General features: G+C 41.4%; 1 protein-coding gene across 2 annotated transcripts in view; it reads left to right on the plus strand.

Annotated features, from left to right (window-relative positions):
* Positions 1-24198, plus strand: part of ANKH (ANKH inorganic pyrophosphate transport regulator) — a 104249-nt gene extending 80051 nt beyond the window's left edge. For both annotated transcript variants that reach the window (XM_061346715.1, XM_061346716.1), the window contains exons 9-12: positions 10967-11096; positions 13126-13249; positions 13835-13934; positions 18182-24198. In XM_061346715.1, the coding sequence (XP_061202699.1) occupies positions 10967-11096; positions 13126-13249; positions 13835-13934; positions 18182-18298 (471 nt within the window). In that variant the 3' untranslated portion in view covers positions 18299-24198. The remainder of the gene's footprint in view (positions 1-10966; positions 11097-13125; positions 13250-13834; positions 13935-18181) is intronic.
* Positions 24199-25742: the final 1544 nt, after the last annotated feature.

The raw sequence follows: 25742 nt of genomic DNA on the forward strand, positions 1-25742 counted from the left end.
GGAGAGGTGCCTGAGGACTGGAGGAAAGCAAATGTCACTCCTGTCTTCAAAAAGGGCAAGAAGGAGGACCCGGGTAACTATAGACCGGTTAGCCTCACCTCCGTTCCTGGGAAAGTGATGGAACACTTATCCTTGGTGCCATCTTAAGGCATATCAAGGATAAGAGGGTTATGAGGGGCAGTCAACATGGCTTCACCAAGGGGAAGTCGTGCTTGACCAATCTTGTAGCCTTTTATGAGGAAATAACGCGGTGGATGGATGATGGTAGAGCGGTGGATGTGGTCTACCTCGACTTCAGCAAAGCGTTTGACACGGTCTCCCACAGCATCCTTGCGGCTAAATTGAGGAAGTGTGGCTGGATGTCGGGTAGTGAGGTGGACTGTGAACTGGCTGAAGGAGAGAAGCCAGAGAGTTGTAGTCTATGGGGCGGAGTCTAGTTGGAGGCCTGTATCTAGTGGAGTGCCTCAAGGGTCGGTACTGGGACCAGTATTATTTAATATATTCATTAACGATTTAGATGAGGGAATTGAGTGTACTATCAGCAAGTTTGCTGATGACACTAAGCTGGGAGGGGTGGCCGACACGCCAGAAGGCTGTGCTGCCATCCAGAGGACCTGGACAGGCTGGAGAGCTGGGCGGGGAATAACTTGATGAAATATAACAAGGGAAAGTGTAGAGTCCTGCATCTGGGCAGGAACAACCCCAGGTTCCAGTATAGGCTGGGGAACGACCTGTTAGAGAGCAGTGTAGGGGAGAGGGACCTGGGGGTCCTGGTGGACGACAGGGTGACCATGAGCCGACACTGTGCCCTTGTGGCCAAGAAGGCCAACACCAAAAAAACCCCCCCCCACCCCAACCCACAAACCACCCCCAAAAAAACAACCCAAACACCACAACAAAAAAAACACCCCAAAAAACAACCCAAAAAAAACCAAAAAAAAAAAAACCAAACCACCCCACAAACAAAAACAAAAACAAAACACAAACACAAACCAAAAAACCCCAACACAACACCCCAAAACCCCAACACAACCCCCAACCTGTGTAACCTTATCTAGGTGTTCCTGCTCCGGCAGGGGGATTGGACTAGATGATCTTTTGAGGTCCCTTCCAATCTCTAACCTACTGTGATACTGTGATAACCTGAGTAAAGCTCATGCATACATAAGCCACTGATGTATTTGAATTTTCAGCTATGCTGTCCTGCTAAACAGTAAGACATTAACTGCTGGTAAAGAAGAGAAGTTAAAGAATTCTTTGCACCTCTGCAGTAAGAGTGACTTCTAAGTATCCTGCACTTGTGTCAGGGTAGTATCAATTAGGCTTGCATATTGAATAATGCCACGGAACATGTTCTTGTTTTACTGGTGAAACCTTCTGAAGGCAGAAGAGTAGTGCCCATAGGTACTAGTGTCCATGAAATAACTGCACAGCAATTCCCTGCAGTGTGCAGCTCTCACTGTGGTGGTGTCAGCTTGGTTGGTGTCTGGAGTCCCATGCAGGCTGACATTCAGCTGCTGTGAATGCACTTAATGAGTTGTGATACCTACAGAAGCATCATGCGCTTCGCTTTCGTTTCCATCATTGGAGACAAAAACACCTGAAGGGTCTTATTTCAAGCCTGAGAGACAGTAAATTGCATTCAGGGCCTGACAGGACATGAGCTTTTATTTTTAGATAATTTAGGCAGCTTCACTGTAGCCAGAGGGTGTGCAAAGAAGTGTTTTAAAATAGAATTTGCCACAAGCAGTACACATGAACATACTTTCAGAAAAACTGTCATTCTTTTTTTAACCCTTTCCTAAAGAAAATAAGGTCAGTTACCACTACAACTGTTAATCAATATCAGATGTCAGGTACCAAGGAAACACAGGAATACAGGTATTTATGCCCTCACCTTCATAAACTCGAGCAAACAGAATGAGAATGTTTCTGTGTACAAACGTAAGTTTGGTAAAGATCAACCTGGAGTACAGCAAAGTGATGTGCAAGTTCTGACCGAGGCAAGAGACTTATCAAGGCTTTTAATCTGCTCTTCCTCCTTCACTCTCACTTAAAAGGCCTTTAGCCAAGTATATGTCACCTCATCCCCATGATTTCAAGTGATTCAGGTGCTGGAAAGGAGAGCAAGAAAAAATACTGTTTCTATTTCCTTGTGACTGATGCCACAGTTTTATTCTGCATTGAGAGACAGTTGCTACCCAGTTATTACCACGTATATATCAATGATAGCTATATACATTTCAGGCTGCTAATGCTAATCATGAGCTAATTCTTAGTTCACAAGCTAAAGAAAGCATTTTCAGAACAAAGTGGTGATTTTTGAGGTCCTTAATTTAGGCATTTGTACCTCTGCTTTACACCTAACTATGCAATACTGAAAGTTTCCCACTTGCCCATCTCAACTTTTATATAGATGACTGACAGCAGACATTCAGAGGATGGCCCATCAAGTTCAAGTTCGGTATTGGAGGTGGTGGGGTGAAATACAGAATTATTTAATACTGAAGAGAGAGCCAAAGATGTAATCTTTGTGCAGTGACAGTGCAGGAGAGTCCAGCAGCTGAACAAGTAGTTCCAAATGGACTGAAGTTAACAAAGCCTCATTTTGTCCTTAAATTTGTGACTGATGGTCAAGGGCATAGCATCAGGGTCTGAAAAGGACGAGCTGTACTTCAACTGCCTTGGCCTTTCAGATACTCTACGTATTTCCTGCAAAAGGAGAATGCTGTACGACACCCAGTTATAAACCTCATTAATCTCTTCTATCTGGAGGATTTGGCTACTATAGCATTTCTACCTTACTAGAAGAAATAGCTTAGCCATACCAAGGAAAACAGGATTCATCATGATGATTTCTTTCATGTAAACAATGAAATCTGTGAGTCTATCAGTGCTCGTGTGCTCACAGTTTAACACTGCACAGGCTAAGTTACTCTGTAGAAATCAAGAATTTCAGTTCTGGGTCAGAAAGGTGACGTGACTTCTGACAGCAGTAATGCTTTTTGGGTTCTGAGATGCTTGTGTTTTAACAAACACAGCCAAGGACATAAGCTAGAGTTTTGCAGGTCTGCAGTTCTAGCACATCAGTTAACCAGCCACTGCACTAGAATTTAGAAATCGAAGATTACTTAAGAGCCAGCTTTCTTAAAGTGGTTTGTGTTACATTAACCAGGGCAAGCCTCTGTTATTTTCTAAAGCTGACCAAGGTTATATGATTTTTGTGTTTTGTTTGGGTTTTTGTAGGAACTCTTGACTATGGACTGTGACTTTAGAGTTTGAATAATAACTGATATTTTTCAATGCATCACACCATATTAGATTGTAAATTAATACTGCCTATCCTCGCCTCCCCTTCCACCAAATTTAAAGCAGTTGTACTTTATAGTATCTTTTGCAGTTCATCCTTCCCTATCCAAGGTCATGTTTACAGCTGTCCTCAACAGGAGATTTTCCCCAGATATCTCCTTTTCTGCTTGTGAGAGTAACAAATTGCCCCTGTGTAGTGCTGAAGAGCCTCAGACTCGGAGTAGCTACTGCATCATATATCTCCATTCTGGGTATTTGTTGTTTGCTCTCAGGAATATCTCTTTATAACAAAGAGCATAGACATGGCTACCAGTTGGGTTTAAGAAACAATACAAACTACATTTTCTTCGGAACTGAAGTACTATATAACATTATTTAGCCTTTCATGTAGCTTTTCCTCACAAGTTAAAAGGTAAATGAAGGGAAATGGGCGTAGGAACAATGTTTTGCTGCCACTATATATGCCTGTGACCTGTCACAGATCAAAAAGCAGCCAAAATTTTAAACCATTGCAAAGGCCACTGGATCTGTGTTCAAGGTTCATTTTTTCTTTTTTTTTTTTTTGTCTTCTGTTGGCTGTCTTTATTTTACATTTCTGCATGGCTTTATTATCAAAGGTTACAGCTGGGCTTCATTAGAGTCATGGGACAATAGGACTGAGAGGCAGCAAAATCCACAGGAGGAATGTCACAACAAGAAGCTGATCCCTTTCAGAGGATACAAGCCCAGCTGCCAGCAGTGCCAGTATCCAGAATTCCCTGGATGACTGAGTTCAGTGTCATTATCTCTCATGAGCATACAAAAAAAAGGCAATAAATAAAGAGGGACAGACTTCCCCCATACCCCCCACTCTTATTTCATCAATTACTTCTTACAGTGTCACTGTATTTAGGAGATTGCATAAGTCCTATCTAGGATATTCACATTTTAAATACAGCATAAACTTTCGGGACTAAATCCACTTTCTTTTGACTTCACTGTCATACCCTATATAGATGCCAAGATGCTCTTAGAGTAATACCACTCATCCAGTGAATGAATTTGTTTTCACTGCTTTGATTTTGCCTGTCTCTGAACTCCCAGATTGTTTTTTTTTATCTTCAGGCTGCCGGCACACGAATAACAATTGGAAAATGACATACTGGCAGACAGTCACTCAGAAAGCTTTTTACCATTTCACGATCAAGTTTAGCTCTTGCTTCAGTAAGAATTACTTCAGATGCGAGTGGAAGCATTGCTGCCTGCACAGGAAGATTCTGGGCCTTAGAACTTTATAAAATCCTCACGAGGGCCTTGTCCCATCCATGGTACTGCACTGAGCCTTTGTCCCAGAACAAAGCTTTTCTGTTTGCTCCAGTGAGGTGGAGACTAATGTCTCCTTCGTGATTGTTCAGGTTTTACACAAAGAGTCTATTCTGCCTTAGTGGCTGGAGGAAGCAGAAAAGGAAGGGTCAAAAACTCTCACTGCAACATGTTTCTGCTCAAACCCTAATCACAGTAGGAAGCAGCAAGAGATGGAGAAAACTCAGGACAGAAGAAAATGACTAAGTTGTGAAGTCTGCAGTTTTCAGAGAGAGCCTAGAAATCTGCCAGCATGGGCTTATTTGAGCTTTTTAAATGTGAAGCTGCACCTAGTAAAATATCCTGCTTTCTGTAAAAAATAAAGCAACATAATTCAATGAGGAGATATAAGGACTACCTTAATTTAGTGACCAAACCCAGCCCGGAAAATACTACCTAAGTATTGTCAGCTCAGAGGAAAGCAGATGTGGCATCATGTTAATGCTAGCAGAGAGTGAGCATATTATTGTGCAAGTGGTGGACCTAGCTTTATTTCTGAAGAATCTTAAGTTCCATCACTGAACTGTAAGGAAAGCTGGGGGAGGTCGTAGGAGACTTGGGTCTGTAGAAACCAGTTATTTCGGGAGATGAGAAGTTTGGAGTTTTCCCCACAGGCAGGCTCTGGTTTCTTTTGCTCCCCCTGCTGCTTGACAGATTTTATGACTGCTGTTTCTAGCTTTACAGCACCTTTGCAGTACACAAAGTTCACAGAAATCTATACTGACTTGTGTGTGCCTGAGGGATAACTGCTATAAGAGAATGTCCTGGCGATTCAAGTCATCAGCATTATGATAAACCACTTTCAAATGCAACTGCCATCTAACATTTTTTCTGCACACAGATCCAGGGCTTTTTGCTTCATAAGATCACAGGATTGTCAGGCTAGAAGGGCCTTGTTTGTTCATGAGGTCCAGCCTCTGGTTCTGAGCAAAGTCAGCTGTGAGGTCAGGGCAGGTCCCCTGGGGCTTCGGCCAGTCTAGTCTTGAAAACCTTGTATTACCCACACAAGGAAAGGACCCACCTTCTGCCCACTTCAGAATTACAGGGCATGTGAGCACAGTCATTGTGATATATCCCAACAGAGCATCAGCCTGTGGGAATCTTCAACACCTCCATTTGGGCAGATTTGTATTTTTTTTCTTAAAAGCTGTATATCAAGAACTCCTGAAAACTGGAATTGTTTATTGCACACATCAAAGGGCAAAATCATATGGCTAGTATTCTTCCATAGAAGTGATATGCTTAGCTGATACTATCACAAAGATCTATGGTGTAGTTCAAAGCTAAGATGGGTAAGAAGCTGTAGATTTTCTCTGCCCTCACTGGGCATTATGTAGCATAAGTAGGAATAGAGAGATGACGAATACAGCATATGTTAAATTAGTTAAGATGGAATCCTTAACAGATACACAGAAGAATATCCTGCAAGTAGAACATCTCTCTTGGACAGCCATATTTCTGCAAACGTCGCAAGCTCAACAAATAGTAGAAAACATCCGCTGAGAGTTGTTTTGCAGGAAAAGAAATATAAACTGCATTTCATCACAGGAACAGGTTTAACAGGTTAACACGATGCTTCCCCATGGTAAAATATTGTTATTTCAGTCTCATTCCAGGCTGGTGTATGTGTAATCTATTTTGGATTCTGTAGCTTCTTTCTGAGGAACATAGAGCCATATCACATCTTTGTCATTTGTCATCGGGCATTGCTGCTTCTAACCAGAGACTGCACTGAAGTCTAGAAATGCTGTACTGCTATTCATAGCTCACTGGAATACTCTTTTGTGCCTTATATTTATCAATGAATGTCCCAAAAGACAGGCAGCTTTCCACAAATGCTGAAAAATCAGTCTAGCACCCTGCAGATTACTATACACATGACGATAGCCTTTGTTAGCATAATGTATTGTAGTGCATTATGTAGTGGGTCTCTGAGGTTTAGTAATCCCTGTCAGCAACCAGAATAAATGGAAATAGTTTCTAGGAGCCTATGAAAAGACTGTTAGTTTTCAAGAACTACTAGCATTCAAACTCACACATGCAGCAACTGAAACAAAAACTTATGAACAGTCTTTAATTGCAATCATTTGTGAAAGGCAAATGCCTGAAGTGTGCTTTCCCTACTGAAACAAAGATTTGTGCATTCTCTCAGGCTTGTCGATAGTAGAAGTTCTTGATATGTAACCTTTTAATATGCCTAGACACTGGATTTGCTAGTAAGAATAGCAAGGTCCCACATGAAAGTAAGCACATCTACTTATAGAGAGCATCTATGCTCTTTGACTTTTTTTTAGTGCAGAACTGCATTTAAAAAGCCCTATAATACCTGTTGCATGCACAGTGTAATGCTGCATCAGATGAAGGCGCACCACAGTTACTGAACTCCTGAAGCTGTAACTGCCAGCAGCTCAGACCATACAGCCCAGGAAGGGAATCTCTTACTCTGCATTTTCCCTGCTCCTTGTACCCTTCCCTGAGGCAACGCACAGCAAGCTTTATCAGGGAGACAGGGGCTTTGATCTGCTCTGGCACAGCTGTGCTGATTGTCTTATGGTGCCCTAAATTACTGACATATTTAGTCAAGTAGTGACAGGACAAGGGGGAACGGCTGTAAGCTGACAGAGGGACATTTGTATTAGACATTAGGAGGAGGTTCTTCACTGTGAGGGTGGTGAGACACTGGCACAGGTCACCCAGAGAAGCTGTGGCTGCCCCATCCCTGGCAGTGTTCAAGGCCAGATTGAAGCAACCTGGCCTAGTCGAAGGTGTCCCTGCCTGTGACAGAAGGGTTGGAACTGGATGGTCTTCAAGGTCCTTTCTATGATTCTTTGAAGTCTTTCAAATTGTACTACATAGATCATATGGAGACATACTACCAAATAGCACAGCCCTTCAGATCAGTTCAAATAACTAAAACACTTCCAGAAATGCTTTAGTATACTGTTATTTACACAGAGATAACACCACCATAATATTACTGTCTTTACTCAGGCCTGTATATTCTCTGTATCATTCCACTGTCGTGTTTAGATCTTAACTTTTTCCTGTATTTTTAAAGCAGTCAACATTGTTCACTTAAAATTCTGGTTAAATGATCAAAGGCTTTAGCAAATTTATCCTTCAATATCGTGCTGCACTTCTACCCTAAGACAGCAGAAAATCAAATCAACTCTTGCTACAGTTTCACAAGCAAGATGCTTACCCCCAAAGCATTAAAACGTCTCAGCAGAGCTGCCAAGTACAATCTTCATTAGTGTGCAAAGCCATTGCAGCCATCTGCAATAGCAACCTGAAGCTGCAGTACCATTATGCACACGTGTTGCTAGTCTGTATGGAAGCTTTTACTGTTTAATCTTCACCTCTTGATTAGATTAAATGAGGGTAGAACTGTAACCTTACCCAAGCCTATTTATTCTATTTTTAATCATGCAGACATGCAGAAAGATGTAAGGGGGAGGGGGAAACAGTGTTTAACTAGAGATAGGAGACATACTGTGGGGAAATGTTTCCTAAAAATCTTGAAATTAGCACCACATACTCCAAGTAAGATCCAGTAGATTGCATCTCTAATTCTGCATGCCACACTCTCTGTTTCACCATACTACTTGTATCATTTCATCTGATATCATCTGCTCTGGTCTCCTTTCTTACCAGTTTTCACCTTCACAAACACTATAGAGACCACTCAGCAACAAAAAAAAGCTAAGACTTCATCCTATTTCCAGTATGCTTTATCTATAATAAAGTCAGCAGCCAAAATATCTTTCCCTCCTCTGCATCATTAGTGGCACTGTTTTCCTGAAGTAGAACTTATTTTTCCCACACACACTACAGTTTGAATTTGTCTTTGAAATAATAGAGAAATGTCCCAAGTTGTAAATGCTCTAAAAATTAAACTGCATAGGGCTTGCATGATGCAAAGCATTCATTTCTTTTCTGGAAGCTTTGCTCCCTGCGGACAATGAGAATATCATCTGCTCATAAGATGACAGAGAGGAATCTCTTCGCAAAATGAAACTGATTATCAACACTGCAACCAAAAAAAGATGGAAACATGCTGAGACAGAAATAGAAGGTTCTTCGGCTGCCATACCTCACCTCCTCAAACTGCTGACTCTTCAGCTTAGTATTTAGTTATCATTCCCCACCAGCTACTGTATAAGAAGTGCTTCTTGAAGCCATTTATCAGCACTGACTCTACTGATCAGGGGGGTGGGGAGTGGGGAAGACTGAAATTTGCAGCAGCTGAGGAGGAATGACTGCATACCACCTGGGTATAAGTCATTACCCCTGATTTGCAAATAGACTTTCCTCCCATAGCAGCTGGATGGAGATTGACTCTGTTCTTATTAAGGCCACAAACTAACTTCAAAGAGAACAAGGTTGAGAACAATGCTTTTGGTCATTTATTTGCTTGCTTGTCTGTCTAACCATATTAGAATACTCTGCCAGAAGGAAAAGACTGCTCTGTTTGCCTTTGCTAGTAGTGGGCAGACTCCACTGTTAGCATAGATACATGGACTCTCGCAGCAGCCCTAACTGTACTGCCCAGTAGGATGCTAATGGCGCTGTGCAGGGTAAGCAGCATAAAGGTCTTTGCTTTTATGAAAGCAGCAAATTGTAATTGAAGAGTGGACGTCTTTGTGTCTTATTTTCTTTATTGGACTTAAAAGAGTGATTTGACAAAATATGCCCTGCTTTGTTGCTGTACGGTTACTTTTTAGTAACTGGATTCTGAACTGGACAACCCCTGTTCTAGATTGTCCCCTCTGCTTCCATTGTACCCTGTACAAGTAATTTGGTAGGGAGAGAGAAGTGTTGGCTAAAGCAGAAAAGAATCCATGCACAGTTCATTTGTCTTCTGCTCTTACCTTCTTCCACTTACTATTCCCTGTATAGGTGATGGAGATATACTGCAAGACAGCATCAAATTAGTCAAGTGAAACATTCAGTTGTGAAAAAAAAAAAAAAAGTCTTCTATTGTAAGAAGCAGAGAAGGAAACTGAAGATGAATCTTTTTGTGGGAAGGTGACATGTCTTGTTCTGACTGCACAGGTGGTCAGGACATGAGACCTTCCATGGGCCACTTGGTCACAAGCCTTGGGAAACTTGTGCATCTGGGTGCTTGTAGGCTAAACAGAAAGGACTATCTGGTGCACAAAGAATGAGAGAGCAATCCCAGCTGTCTTGGAGGTGGTAGGACTTCAAAGGCTAGCTTTAAAAGTTGTCTGAACATGCAGGAATGTGACAACTAGATAAAAAGAGAAAAGCTAGATACTACAATACTAGCTTGTAAGCTAAATTATAAGAGAGTGGTTATAGAGTCTTAATATTTTACAGCCATTGCACGTACTTCACCTATTACATCAGTTTGTAACCTGGCAAGAGGAGTGCCAGAACATTTAAGGTTCCTAGTTTTGCCCTATTCAGTCAGCGCACTTCCCTAACATCTGCTCTACTGGGAGCATAACAGGGAAAAAATACCTTTTTAACTTCAAAACCATGTTAAATAACAAAAGTTATACTTGAAAGGAGGTCAGGTACCCCTTCTGACAGGAAAAACCTTGCAGGGGCTGTCAGCACTGTTCTTCAGTGAGTGCCTTGAAGTGGAGCTGGACCTGCCAGCTGCCAGGAGCCCCCCCTCAGTTCTGACTGGAGCCCTGTGTCAGAACTGACCAAATATTAACATATTCTACTGCTGTACCATTTATTGTGGGGTTGTTATGGATGTTTTCCTTTCATATATGGACTGAACAGCACACTCTTTAATAAAAATAACAACACTTAGTGGATTTGTGGCCTGAGCACACTGTGTCTGCAGGACACCTTTGCCTTGCTAATCAGGTATGTAACATGCCAACAATACTAGTATCAGCAGTGCATTTAAACCCCTAGTCTTAGATTTAGGATGGATCTCTCAGTCTTGGGGTACTTCAAATCTTTAGTTACATTTGCTAGTCTGTTTTGGAATACGGATGTCTTAACCAGGGCAAGTACTATAAAAATCAAGTTTCTTACTGTTTTTGTAACAGTCAGACCATTCAAGTACAACCGTTTGCATGCACCATAAAAACTCTTTCTATATGCATCAGTCTTGGTATGTGAGAACATGAAGAGTAGGAATTGCTTCTGAAATTTAACGTGCCATCTTACGTACACTTGTATACTGTGTATTTGAATGCAAGCTAATTATAAATATGTGTATTTATCATCATTTATCTAAACACCAGTAAACAAATGTTTTAAACCAGGAAGGCCTATCTTTTTTGTGCTTCCCTTCTGAAATATAAACATTGCTTCGTTTTGTTCTTCCTAGCTCTGTTTTGTGATGTTTTGGACACCAAACGTGTCAGAGAAGATTTTAGTTGACATAATCGGAGTTGACTTCGCTTTTGCAGAGCTGTGTGTTGTTCCTTTGCGCATCTTCTCCTTCTTTCCAATTCCAGGTAAAATACAAGAAAATAAGAACTCTGTAACCTCAAAATCAAACCAGATGCGAGGCATGGTCATAGATTCTGGCATGGCTGTACTTAACAAGAGTGGCTAAATGCATACCTAGCATAAGTAACACCATTTTTATTGAAACCAGGAGACCAAGACCTTTTACATTCATAGTCCAGATAAATGTTGCACTAAGAGCATTCTGTCATTAGGCAGATTTCTGACTGTCAAAGTGAAGTCTAAATTCTGTCTGTTGTAGCTGACCAAGAACACACACATGAATGGCAGTAGCGACACGTATGCCAAGACTGAAATTAACTATTTGGAATAGCATCTAGGACCACCTCCCCAGTATCATCACCTCCATTAGTCTCCCGTCAGCTGCCAGACTCAGTGACTTTTTCAGATATCATCAGAGCATAAACAACATAGAATAAAAGTTAATGCCCGAAGTCAAGAGAGAGGCAAGCCTGACAGCAGTAATCAAAATTTTCCTCCTCAGAAATTCTAACTTCCATAATTAAATGCTAAATCATGTAGTATTTTCTGCTTATATGACAAGACATTTTTGTAATAAGGTCAACTACAAACATAAGTACATGTGTCACAGTATGTTAGAGATTGGAAGGGACCTCAAAAGATCATCTAGTCCAATCCCCCTGCCGGAGCTGGAACACCTAGATAAGGTTACACAGGAACGTGTCCAGGCGGGTTTTGAATGTCTCCAGAGAAGGAGACTCCACAACCTCCCTGGCCAGCCTGTTCCAGTGTTCCGTCACCCTCACTGAGAAGAAGTTTCTTCTCAAGTTTAAGTGGAACCTCTTGTGTTCCAGTTTGTACCCATTTCCCCTTGTCCTATCATTGTTTGCCACTGAGAAGAGCCTGGCTCCATCCTCGTGACACTCCCCCTTTATATATTTATATACACTAATAAGGTCACCCCTCAGTCTCCTCTTCTCCAAACTATAGAGACCCAGCTCCCTCAGTCTTTCCTCATAAGGGAGATGCTCCACTCCCTTAATCATCTTAGTTGCCCTGCGCTGGACTCTCTCCAGCAGGTCCCTGTCCTTCTTAAACTGAGGGGCCCAGAACTGGACACAATATTCCAGATGAGGTCTCACCAGGGCTGAGTAGAGGGGAAGGAGGACCTCTCTCGACCTACTAACCACCCCCCTTCTAATACAACCCAGGATGCCATTGGCCTTCTTGGCCACAAGGGCACAGTGTCGGCTCATGGTCACCCTGTCGTCCACTAGGACCCCCAGGTCCCTCTCCCCTACACTGCTCTCTAACAGGTCGTTCCCCAATCTATACTGGAACCTGGGGTTGTTCCTGCCCAGATGCAGGACTCTACACTTTCCCTTGTTATATCTCATCAAGTTATTCCCCGCCCAACTCTCCAGCCTGTCCAGGTCTCTCTGGATGGCAGCACAGCCTTCTGGCGTGTCGGCCACCCCTCCCAGCTTAGTGTCATCAGCAGACTTGCTGATAGTACACTCAATTCCCTCATCTAAATCGTTGATGAATATATTAAATAATACTGGTCCCAGTACCGACCCTTGAGGCACTCCACTAGATACAGGCCTCCAACTAGACTCTGCCCCATAGACTACAGATAGATACCTTTTTTGTGTGCCTAGCTGTTATACCCTGTACCACATAGGAATTAGATAGAAAATTTTCCTTGGTATGATTTCTCTTTAGGAAAGGGGATAGATTTTTTTAGTGAAGAAAACAGAATAGACCATCTAATACATTGGTTGAAGAGAGCAGCTCTTAGGAACGATTGCTGTCTGTAACTCCTTTTTTTTTTTTTTTTTTTCATTTTCAAAACTCAGGATCCTGAAGCAATTTGGATACAAGATCTTCATTTCTAGTAGGGTTTCCCAGCGTGCAAAGTTACCAGACAAGTTTCACCATGGTTATTTCTGAACAGTGCTCTTTGCATGAAAAAGCTTCATGTGAAATGACTGACTTTTTACTACTTCTGCTTCCTTTCTTCCCATTCCTTCTCCTTCCCCTGTTTACAAACAGTGACTGTCAGAGCACACTTGACGGGTTGGCTGATGACTCTGAAGAAGACATTTGTGCTGGCACCCAGCTCAGTGCTGCGGATTATCGTCCTCATCGCTAGTCTCATTGTGCTGCCTTACTTGGGGTAAATCATTATTTTACACAGAGCTGATAGGCTTGCTTTCCTCTTCATTCCTGTTCCCTGTCACTTGATAACTGAATTTGCATAGCTCAGAACATTTTCCCCCAATACTAACTATAATATAAAGCCTAAATAATGTCAATATCTGGAAAAGAAACATTTACAAATTCACAAGTGTGACTGCTCTAGGCAGGCACAATAGTGATGTCCCTTTTGAAAAAATACACAGATGTCAAAGAGGCAGAATCGTGTCCTAAGGGGAATTTATTTCCTAGCTATTAAGTGCACTGTTAATAAAGCTAATGGAAGAATATCTTGTTTATAAGTTAAATAATCTGTTCTACAGCACTCTGTACAAGACGTCAAATTCTTAGTCCATAATTTGATTCAGAATATGGCTCCTTTACTAACAGTGAAGCCATTAAGAAACAAAAAAGAACTTTAAAATACCATTTATTCTCTTTGCCTGTTTGTTATGTCTATGAAAGAAATATTTCTAACAACAAATTGGTTCTATATGGGAAAATATAATGACAAATCATGCATTCTCACATAACCATGCCTACTTTCTTTTTATGGCACCCACAGAGTTCATGGAGCCACTCTTGGAGTAGGATCCCTTCTAGCTGGTTTTGTCGGAGAATCGACCATGGTTGCAATAGCAGCCTGTTACGTCTATCGGAAACAGGTAAGAATAAGACTCTGCAGGATAGAGTGAAAGCAGTTGATGAATATAGTGGATTTTAGTTCAGATTAAGAGTTCACTTTTGAAATGTAGCTCCCCACCATCCCCACTTACTGAACTTGGTTTGCTTCCTGGTGCTTTCTCAAGAATGTGCAACTTAGGAACTCTTTGGGTTGAAATGAAACTGAAAGGTTTCCTCCAGCTGCTAGTGGTCATTTAGGCCATAGGATGAGGCCATGGCACATGCTGTCCTGAAGTTAACCTCCTGCTCCTAGTGGGTATCATGGACAATATGTCCTTACCACCACTTATTTTGTGCTGTAGATCAGCTACTGCAATACAACATAGCATTTTTATGTAGATGTAGGAACTACTCATCCAAGCTTATCATAGGTATCTGTATATGCATGTATGGTTTAGTGGTGGACTTGGTAGTCCTGGGGTAAGGATTGGGCTTGATGATCTTAAAGGTCTTCTTCAATCTAGTTGATTCCATGATTCTATGTGTGTGTATATATATCTATATGTATACTTTTATTTCTTTATAAAACCAGCACTGCTGGAAATGGACAAAAAGTACAGTTGCTTAGGGTTTTTTTGCCATCTAAACAGGTGGCTTAAAACCAGATACACTCCTTCAGCAGTAGAGGGTAGGAGCTTACAAATACTGAAATAAGTGGGATTTTCTCATAGGCATACTTTTACTTATTTCACACACTATGATTCTGTATGTACAAAGCAGTAGTGGTACATGGGTTTCAAGGAATATTTCATTAAATGAAGGAAAACACAGGATAAATGTCAGATGGGTGACGGGGTATATCACACTACCTGCATGTTCTGTCTTTCCAGTTATGTGTTCAAGGCACTGTGTAGGTGTCGTGGTTTAAGCCCAGCCATAACTCAGAACCACACAGCCGCTCTCTTACTCTCCTCCCCGGAGAGGAGAGACTGCTACCACCAATAATAATGATGATAAGGGAAGTAACGAGGGAAGAGAATACAACTGCTCACCACCCGCTGACCGATACCCAGCCCAACCGAGCAGTGATCTAACCCTTCCGGGTAACTGCCCCCAGTTTATATATTGGGCATGACGTGCTGTGGTATGGAATACCTCTTTGGTTAGTTTGGGTCAGGTGTCCTGTCTCTGCTTGCTCCCGGCTTCCTCTCCTCCCTGGCAGAGCATGAGACTCAGAAAGTCCTTGGTCAGAATAAACATTACTGAGCAGCAACTAAAACAATGGTGTTGTCAGCGCTGCTCCCAGGCTGAAAGTCAAAAACACAGCACTGCACCAGCTACTAAGAAGGAGAAAAATGACTGCTACTGCTAAACCCAGGAAAGTATCCACCCCTTATTCCATGCCATTCATGTCATGCTCAGATCCCACATTTTCAATATACCATCAATCTTATATATATTACATATATATACATCCACACAGAGAAAGAGAGAGAGAGAGAGATCATTCCGCAGTGCACGGACCAATCCCTGTAAAGCTGCTGAGTCCATCCCATCCATGATGTTGGGCTCCATCTCTTGTAACAGTCTTTCAGAGCAGAAGAGAGAATGTGATGTAGTCAATCTGCCAGGCCTCCCCATATTTGTACTTCAGCCATTGTCCTCCATACCAAAGAGGCTTTAACTGTTTGGCTTGCTTAATTGCAGAACAAGTTTCACACTCGTTAATAACATGGGCAATAGTGTCCATTGCTAAGTCCACCCCTCAATCATGAGTCCATCTGTATGTTGCATCTCTGCCCTGATGGCCTGAAGTGTCATGGGACCACCAGGCTCAAAAAAATTCACCCTTCCCTTCAGCAGTTTCTGCAACTTGCTGGGGACTCCATACAGCTGCCTTCCATCTCCGATGATTCTAAAGCACTGGAGGGGCCCAGTGGACTAGATACTTGCCCATACTGTCCCACACACCCTGCCACTCAGGAGTGTTCAGCCTTTGGGAAAATCTCCTGGTCCTCCTATATCGTCGTCTAATCCTAGACAAGACTCAAACCCAACTCTGCTTAACTTTCGAGATCAGACAAAATGGTCATGGGTAAAACACACTCTGTGTGTGTGCCAACATGCTGATCCCCATCACAATCAGCAGGCAGGTCCCAAGGGTACCCAAAGGCCATTCAAAACCTTCAGAACTCTCAAATGGCGCTGCTGTACTTGTCACTGGGGTTGGTGTAGCTGCTGTGCTTGGAGCTGGGGTTGTTGTAGCTGCTGTGCTTAGAGTTGGCATAGCTGCATTATCTGTTGTAGTCAGAGTTTGAGTAGCTGCTGTACTTTTCACTAGGGTGTGTGAGAATGTCTCCCTCATAGGCTGACCACCCGAGGAGGGGAAAAAAGATGTGTAATTGCTAAACACTTCTATTATATACCTCCCAAAGTGTAGAGGTGGCAACCACACTGGGAATGCAAGTCAGATCAGTTTCATGATCAATGAGTCTATTGTATTATGTCATTACCATAAAGTACAGTGAAACAAGAACCTTAGCCCAAGTCCCCCAACAGATAAACACTAGAACAGCAAATACTGGATGTAAGTAAGGTACGACATGCTGAAACTCCAAGATCAAGAGCAACAACTTGGAGAGCCAATAAATCAGCATTGTGATGAGTGACTATTAATCCAAACCAATAAATGCTTATCACAAATATGATTAGACACACTCTGGTCAGATCTATTGTTATCTCAACCCTTCGTGCCCCACGTTGGGCGCCAAAAAGAACTGTCATGGTTAAGCCCAGTAGGGTACCAGGTCCAGCTCCAAGCAGAAATGGCATGGTGTATACAGCATTCCATAGTGCAGAAGGACTCCGTGGCTGGGAGCAGAAAATATAACCTATGCATTTACTTTTTTTCTTTTTTTAATTAGACTTCATACTAAGGGCTAAGTTAAGATGCCCATTGGTTCTGTTCTTAGCAAAAATGTACAGAAGATGGAATATCTAAAAGCTTTGTGTTGGAACAAACTAAACCCAGTTTTGATATGCATTAACAGTGTGCAGGCCATTAAGAGTGGGCCTGCACCCTGTTAATGTGTACAAAGTGTACACAGTTCATAAGAAAATAGAAGTAGTTGATCTCTGTCATGATTAGTCTGTCGTGCTCTTCCTGAGAACCAAAAAGTAAAACCTGTAGACACTGAAATGGCTGTTCTTGGCCTATGGTTGCACAACAACCTCCTCGTCTCTTGATTCGGTAGTAGCTCATAGTGTATTTCTGGCCAGGGACATGATGCTTAATTTTTTGCGGTGATGAGTGCAGGTAGTAGTAATAATAACTGTACCAACCTGATTTAATCCCTTAACAGAATTAGTATGTAGTTGACAGTATTGTCTCAACAACCAGCATGACAGTGGCAGAGCAAACTGGTACCTGTATACAACTTGTTTTCACCTGCAGTGGTAATAAGTGGGCAGTGTTTCAGAGCTGCAAATCAAGTGCTGTGTAGACAGCTCTGAAATTTTGAATCTCTGATATGCCCAACTCAGCTGAATCAATTATACCTGGGGGGGAATTTTTGTCAGCTATACAAGTGTTTTCTGTAAAACTAGTCAGCCTGCTGAGAAACGGGTAATAAGGAACAGATGCTTCAACTTGTTTTGTAGTGGAGCTGAATGCTTCTTAGCTTGACTAATCCAGGACATCCTGGATGAATCATAGGACTTTTGAATGCCCTCCTGCTCCTGCTAGCCAAAAATACTCTAATATTCCTTGGCCTTGGTAGGGTGGGGATCACAGTGGATCAGCAATACCAAGAAAAGCCAGAGTGCTCACATCTTGTAAAATTCCTGAAGTTTCGACATTTGAGAAAACAGGTTGGCACCTCTGTCTCCCCCCTAGCGCAGCTTATCTTCTCTCATGTTTTTATTTTGTTTTATTTTGTTTTATTTTAATTTTAATAAAAAGTCTGTGATGTAAAAGATTCCAGATGCTGTCTTCCCTCTAGTCAGGCTGAAGCCTGTTTTGGCTGTCATTTAGCATAAGAAATGCCTCTGTTACTGCATTTATGTTAGAAAGGAGAAAGCTGAGCCCCAAAAGTTTATGGAAACCTTCTAAGTTAGCCAAGTTATTAGTGACAAGCCACAACTATGACACAAATATTCTAGCTTTTAATAACATACTATAAAAAAAAAAATCATTATTACCACCTCACTTCTCCCAGTGCCTAAAGTCCATAGGACTGTGTTCATGCACAACTTACTGATAGGTTTCTGAATGCTTGTTTCAATCCAGAAAAAGAAGCGGAATGAGAATGAAACAGCTACAGAAGGTGAAGACTCTGCAATGACCGACATGCCTCACACAGAGGAAATGACAGACATCGTAGAAATGAGAGAAGAGAATGAATAATAAATGGGATGCAATTGTTCTCTGCAGGGACGATTGGAGTGACACTTCAGCATCTTGTCGTCTCTCATACTTTTTGTTTGTTTGTTTTTATTTTTGTAATAAAGAGGCCTTGATTTAAAAGGTTTCAGATAAATTCTCTAGCATACTGAGTATGCTGTCACTGATGAGGGACCTAAAAAGAGGTCTTTGCTTTTTCTCTTTTTTTCCAATTGAATCTCTTTTCTCACTCCATGCAACCATAAAAGATACAATTGCATCACTGTAGAGTCTTCCTTATGCACCCATCTTCTCTGGACAATCTGCATTTGTCAACCAAAGCCCTGCTTTCTATGCATGTGTGCGTGTGCGTGCATGCGCTTGCACGCTCGCACACACACACATGCCACTGGCTCAGTGCTACTGCCAGAATCCTGCTCCCTCCCCTCTTTGCTTTTCCTTCCTTTTCTTTATGAGAAATGCAAAGGAAAAGAAGTTTGGAATACAGAGCTTTATTTTACTTGCTTGAAAATGACTTTGCTACATAAACTAATATACTATGGTAAACTATATCTTTTTGTTTGGCTTCATCACTAGAGCTTATACTGCACAGGGTACAAGACAGGGAGGAACATGTAAGTCTCCACATACAAAGTGGAGAAAACCGGGTTTCTTTTCTCATGTTAAAAGTGTGTGGATGTGTATATACACACACAGGTACATAAACAGAGACATACATATATATATATTTATATATATGTATATGCATACAATAAATAAAATGCACACAGGACAATAACTCTATTTAGCTTTCGTTCCATCAGAAAGGTAGTAGTCTTTTGACAAAGGTAGACATTTAATTCAGAATTTTCTTGAATCATTAAGCCCCCCTTTACATATAATTTTCTTTAGAAAAAAAGACATGCACTTTCCTCTTGTGAAGAGGGTGATGGCAACTGATAGACTTTGACTGTATTTGAATTAAAAAGAAATAAATGTTGACAAGCTTTACCAAAGTTCTTGTCCACTGATTTAACTTTAATGTTGAAAGGTTGATTTGCTCTACTTATTTCTGGTGCCTATATATTTAAAAAGAAAGATCAGATAGCGTTTGCAGGATACCATGGTATGTCACGTGACTACACATAGCTCCATGAAAATTTTTATATAGAGATGTACACGTACTCACACTGTGTTTATGTACATCTACTTTACACACACACATCTATGTATGCTTTGCTATTATCTGTTTAACTATGCAGTAGATCAGAATCTGTATGGTGAAGCTCAAGTACTGATGGTCCTACAGGTCATTAATTAGGGACTGTGATCATGTTAGTTCTCAAGGCAAGAGTTGTGAAAGTGGGAAGCTGCTCATATCAGTCAGCAAGTGCTGTACTTGGGGAAGACGGCAGGCGCTGTGCGGTTGTGGTTGAAGTGGGCCTTAAATCACAGAGCATGAAGTTGGGTGGGTGACTTGTATCAGGTAGAAGTGAAACGTATATAAAATGTGACCAGACCAGAGAGGGTTTGGGTGCCACGGATAATGGCTGCAGCAGCAGCTTATATTTCTGTGTACTTCTGCGTTTGGCTGCGGGGCAGCGCTCGTTTCTGGTTTGTAGTAGCTCGGGTTCTTTCAGATTTAATCATGCCACAGTCTGGAAATTGTTATCCTCCAGGCTATATCCATAAATCAGTTAATTTAAACCTTATTTAGTAAAAATATATTTTTCTAAGTTGTGAAAATTATTATTTAATTGTGGACAAATTCCATTTCTAGATTTATTTGCCAGGTAGTCCCAGAACTCAGAGAACGGATCAAAACTAAACATTACTTTAAATGTTATATCAATATATGTGTATGTGGACATACACATGTGTATAAATATATATATTGTATATTATGTACATTTATTTTAAGCTACAATACATTTCCTATTTTTCGAAGTTCAGCTAAAAACATCTCTAAAAAAGCCACAGAGTTGGCTACTTAACGGCCATCCAGTTACAGCCATCATGACAGGCATTGTAACAATGAACTTTACATTTTATTGTAAACATTTGTACCGGTTTGTTACATGTACAAATGCAATAAGGAAAACAAGTAGAAATTAGTATGTTGAATGACAGATTTGCAAAATCAGTTCACAGTTAATGAGCAGTGACACTAGGAGGGTAAGAGTAAATCCAGTAGCCACATGTTTTCTGTGCCACCACAAGTTTGTTCTTGTTTCTGACAATGATTTAAAAAAAAAAAGATTAAAAAATATGACTCAGACAAATTAACTTTGTGCAGTATGTATACTATACACATTCATGAACACAGGCTCTCTCAAACAGTCCTATGTATATAATGTGTATATAGACTGTTACAGACACAGTGGCCATTTGAGTCTTCTCTATTCAAGTGGTTTTGATTTCTCCGGTATGTTTGTACCCAAGTCCACAAGATGCAGTTTTTTTCAGGAGCTGTAGAGATAAAGCAAGAAACTATTTTTGTGTAATATTTCTTGACTAAAATTCAAATGGCAGTATTTTTGAAGAATTTTGAGCATTACTGATGTAGTTTCAAGGTAATAATTACACCAAAAAGTAAAACTTCAGAAAGCAAATTACGTGAAATTTTTGCTTTAGATAGAAGATGAACAAATACAACAAACTGAAGTATTGGTCATACAGGGCTAAACTAATGGTATTGCAAAAGATACATTTTCAGTTGTATGGTTAACCCTTAATAGTCTTTTATTTTGCAAGATACTGAATGAGCACAGGAGTGGTAGGATTTGGGCAAGAACTCCAGCAGTGACATAAGCATGCGTGCATTGCATCTTTTTCTGCTTCCTGCAGGTCATTTATTTCTTTACATTGCTCTGCTGGATTAACAGAACATGCTGACATTTCCATGATGAGCAAGTCCAAAGCAGCCCCTTGTGCTAGGCTGGGCTGGATGCCCACTGCATGGGCAGGCAGGGTGATCGTGTCCCCTGCTGCCCCTGGCTCTGCTTTGGGGTACTGTTGCCAGGAGCTGCAGTGACCACCTGAAACCTCAGTGCTCCAGCTCTCAGTCTGTGGCAAATTCAGCTTGGCTGGTTAAACAGCCACTCTGATGAGTTACTGGCTGGGAAAGGGCAGCTGATAACTCGGCTAGAAGCTCCAGTCAGGCTGTCACTGGTTCTAGGAACTCCGTCAGGCAGCTGCTGGTGTGCGCGCTGTCCTGTACCTCTTCTTTCCCAAAAGGACTCTTCTGAGTTCTAATAAAATGACTCTCTTGTGTTACTGCTTATGAAATGGCTATCTCTATGATAAATATTTTACAATAGAAACCTATTAAGTTTCTGTGTTGAAGAGTCAGAGCTCAGTCATCTCAGTGAACTCACATGAAGACTCGGCCTTTCCAGACTTTCTTGAGAATTACTGAATTGCACAATTGAAGGTACAATAAAAAGAGGAACAAAGCTGATCTGCATCCTACACCTTAAATTTCAGAACAGCTCACACAGCTGGAAATAAGAGCAGAACTCTCTTAAGAACGCTCATAAACTGTGGATTAATGTTCCTTGGCTTTTAATATGTACATAAAATTGTGTTAACTTGTCTTGAGTTTTCCTTTTGCAGAATTAAGAGGAAACACTGGGGTTTATTCCCCCCTCACTTCCCTAAGCAGACCTCTCATGCTTACCAAGCAGTGGACTTGATAGAAAAAGCTCTGCATTTCCCAGCCAGTGTTTGAGGCCATTTGGGCACACCAGCAGGTTCCCAGGCATCCCCTGCCACAGCCATTCCAGGCAGGAGCACTCAGTTGCCTGCTTGTTAGATAGAGCCACCCTGAGTGAGAGGATCGGGTGAGTAATAGAGAAGTTTCTTGTCTTCTACTCATTTTGCTACTAAATATTTCCTTTGAGCAGGAGAGATTTATTTCTGGCTCTTGCTCGGTGTTCTGCCGAATCTGCAGCCAGAGAGGGAGCAGCTCAAGACAGAGGGCAAGCTGATGAATGCAGCTGATTCAGGGCAGGCCATGAACAGAAACCTTCTGAAGGCCAGAGTGCCTTCTTTTGTGGGATGGTGCCTTGTGCTTAAACAGAAGGGAGAAAAAATGCTTTCAGGTCCAGGCGCCAGAGTTGCTGGGCATAGTTTGGTGTTGGACTGCAAAGTGGCAACAGGAACAGGGCATCCTGTGGCTCCAGCATCCCAGCCCCACTGCCAGCATCACTGGTGAAATGCAAGACAGTGAAGGGGATGGCAAGGTGGCAGTACCAGCTCCGTCTCTCACTGAGGTTTTGTGGTTGTGCTGTGATCAGCACAGATTTGAGTACAGATGGGTGTTACCTGGGTATAGTTTCAATAGCCATTAGTGTATTGGAAAGCCATTCATGTGTATAGGGAGGTGTATATGAGGGTGTTACATGGGCATTTTAATTACAGCATTTATATGGTTCATTGGCTCAAGGATTCAGATCTAAACATTCTCTTAATGTGGGACTAATACTAAGCCATTTCTAAGAAAATTTGCAATTTAAAGCTACATAAAGGCCTAAATAAAACACCCTTTCAGAAGACCTTTATACCAGTAGCTAAAGCATGGTTTATATCAGTAAGCTGGAATGGGAGAGAAAAAGGACATGTTGCAGAGCTTATGGGTGTTGTATATCACAGAGCATGGCGTGGAGAGGTGTGAACCAGAGGGCAGAGGTGTTCCTCACCTTTCAGCTGCCCTGGAGAGGGACTGAAGGGTGAAGAGCTGTGCATCCATGAGATACCACCTCTAAGTATTTTGGTTTCTGAGTGGAGGAGCCATCAGAGAGAAGAGTATGAAACATCTTAGAAGATTATTCAAGCAGAAATAAATTGGCATGCAGGTTTTATAACATGCAGAAAAGAGGCACTACGTAGCTTGTGTTTCTGAGTAACTGGCAGAGCTGCATTGGAAAAATGTCACATAAATATCACTTAAACGCAAGACAAAATTATCTCAGTTTTGGTATGAAACTGTCATTTCCCAAATACCAGCTTAACCATAAAATGTTAAGATTCCCTTCCCTTGTTCATGTTTGCTTTTTACTAGAATTCAAGTGCAGAATACTGTATTTTTTTAAGGGAGTAAGCTCCTGTGGAGAGGGGGTGCAGTGCAGAGCAGCCTGGGGAGGGCTTGTGGAAGATCCCCAGTGGGAAGAGGAGCTCCACATTTATTCTGCACCCTGCAACACACTATGTTTAGCTGCAGCCTGACAGTGTCCTGAAAGGAGGCAGAACTGTCAGCTTAGCAGGAAACTTGGTTCCAGCATGGCCCTGACCTGTAGCAGCAGTGCAGAGCAGCCGGGGGGTGCAGGGGAGCCCTGGCTCCCTGCTTCAGTTTGGACAGCTTGCATAGGTATGCTTTGGAGAGCCAAGTTCAGTTGTCAGTGCATAGATGCACTCCTCAGCAAAACCATTGCCAGACTCCTCAGTAATTGGCACCTTCTTAACAAAAAAGCCAAAGACAAAATTTGGGGACAGAGAAATCAAGCTTTAAGCTTGGCTTGGAGTGCATACTTGCACAGAAGGGCATTTGGCTGCAGCTTATGCAAGTTAATTGTACTTTTAGATAGTGAGCTTCAGTCAGCATTTCATCATCAAGATACCCACTCTATCTCAGTAAAACAGGAGAACTGGTTTATAATTTTAGGTGTTCTTTTGTCTTTGTATCCCTGAGGAGATAGTTTTCCTTAGTATTACCAAGCCTGTCAGTGCTCAGATCAATTTATTAGTCTTACCTCATCCTTATCTTCTGTCATTCCTAGTTCAGCATCTTCAGATGTTTCCTTATTTTCTTCAGAAGGCTCCTGCTAGGCTTACTTTGTCTATTGGCATTTTGAAAAGGAAAACATAATTGTCATGCTGACTGAATGTCGAGTAGTGCTGTGATTAAAAAGTAGCTTACAACAAAACTCTTATTTGATGGACTGGTTTTTGCTCATCTTTTTGCTAAGGTGAAAAGGAGAGTCGCGAAGTAGCAGGAATTGCTGGGAGGCTATTTAAAAATAAGAATGAAAATAGTTAAAGTTCATTACTTAACTCCAGCCACTTTGTGACTTTCCAAGGATCCATAAGACCACAACGCAGGCTTTTCCAGCAAAGTTAGTACTGCATCCCCAGAGCAGCACAGAACAGTTTGAAGCACTGAGCAACACAAGACTTCATGTATTTCACAACTAAATGTATAGCTTAATGAGCTGGAGAGCCTGATTAACAGGGACAATCCATTAAGTTTCAGATTCAGCTGGGCATGAGCAGCCTGATCCATTGTCTAAGGTGGCCCTGCTTTGGGTATAGATGACTGCCTGCAGTCCCCTTGTGACCTAAATTGTTCTCTGATTCAATCAAGAACCTAGAGAGGTCCCTTCCTCTTAAGGGCCTTAAAGTATGCTTGCCTTTTTTAGGCTTGCAGTTAGGGTTGAGAGACAGTGCCTACTAGGGCTCAACAATGCAGATATCTGAGCAAAAATCTGAGCTGCGCAGATTCTTTTGCTGATGACAAACCTTTCTTATTGCAGAGCCAGCTGTAGAGTACCCTCCCACCCTCTGGGAACCCACAAGGAGGGCAAAGCAAAAATAAGCTATAGTATCTGCAGATGAAATATGTGAACACTGTACTACTGCACTTTTCCAATTAACTCTCTAAGCAAAACCACCTGGAACTAGCAAGCAATTGCATCTATTACCTGCTTCCTCCCATCTCCATGTGCATCATTCAGCATTAAAAAAAGATCTACCCTTTCTGATAGCTCCCTTTATAATCAATGTAATGCAAAGTAAAGACTTGCATTTATGTAATAAAACAGCTTGGCCTATCTACAAATGAGAGCATATAATTCCCCTCTTAGGAAAGGATGTATTTTAAAATTGGAACAACAGTTTTATCCATATTTCCACAAACACGCAACAAAGAGCAAAGGAAAAAAAAAAAAAAAGCAAACTGTAAAAAAAAAATCATTTCAATTGCATTAACTTTTAATGAGAATAATGCCTACTGGAAAGTAAAGTACATATACACATGCAGAAAACAGCAGAGCCTGGAACTGACATGCATTGCTCAACTTTGTATTTTGCTCTGTGAAGCAGCACTAATGTAACTTTGCTTTTATTTGTCCTATTACTATAAACAAAAAATCCTTCCTGAGCTATAATGAAACAGTTGCAAGGCTACAGGCTATAAGTTTATGGCTACTTAGATCACGTTATTCTCTCTGCAGAATTTGCAAGCACCACAAAATTGCAAAAACAAAACCTCCAAAGAAGCTGAAGGTACATATGCATTTTTGTTCATGACATACCCTTACTTATGACCATCAGTAAGCTTTTAAAAATGAATCTAATCACTCTCTAACATAGTTCAAAGTGCACTTCACTTACTTTAGGTTTAATAAAAATCTACCTGCAATATCTTGTATATTTTTCAAAAGGAAACGCACAAGATGCAAAATTTAACCTG

This window comes from Neopsephotus bourkii, unplaced genomic scaffold, assembly GCF_033783945.1.
Source record: "Neopsephotus bourkii isolate Nb327-2 ecotype Australia unplaced genomic scaffold, CSIRO-AGI_Nbou_v1 NB_272, whole genome shotgun sequence".
Taxonomy (NCBI): Eukaryota; Metazoa; Chordata; class Aves; order Psittaciformes; family Psittacidae; genus Neopsephotus; species Neopsephotus bourkii.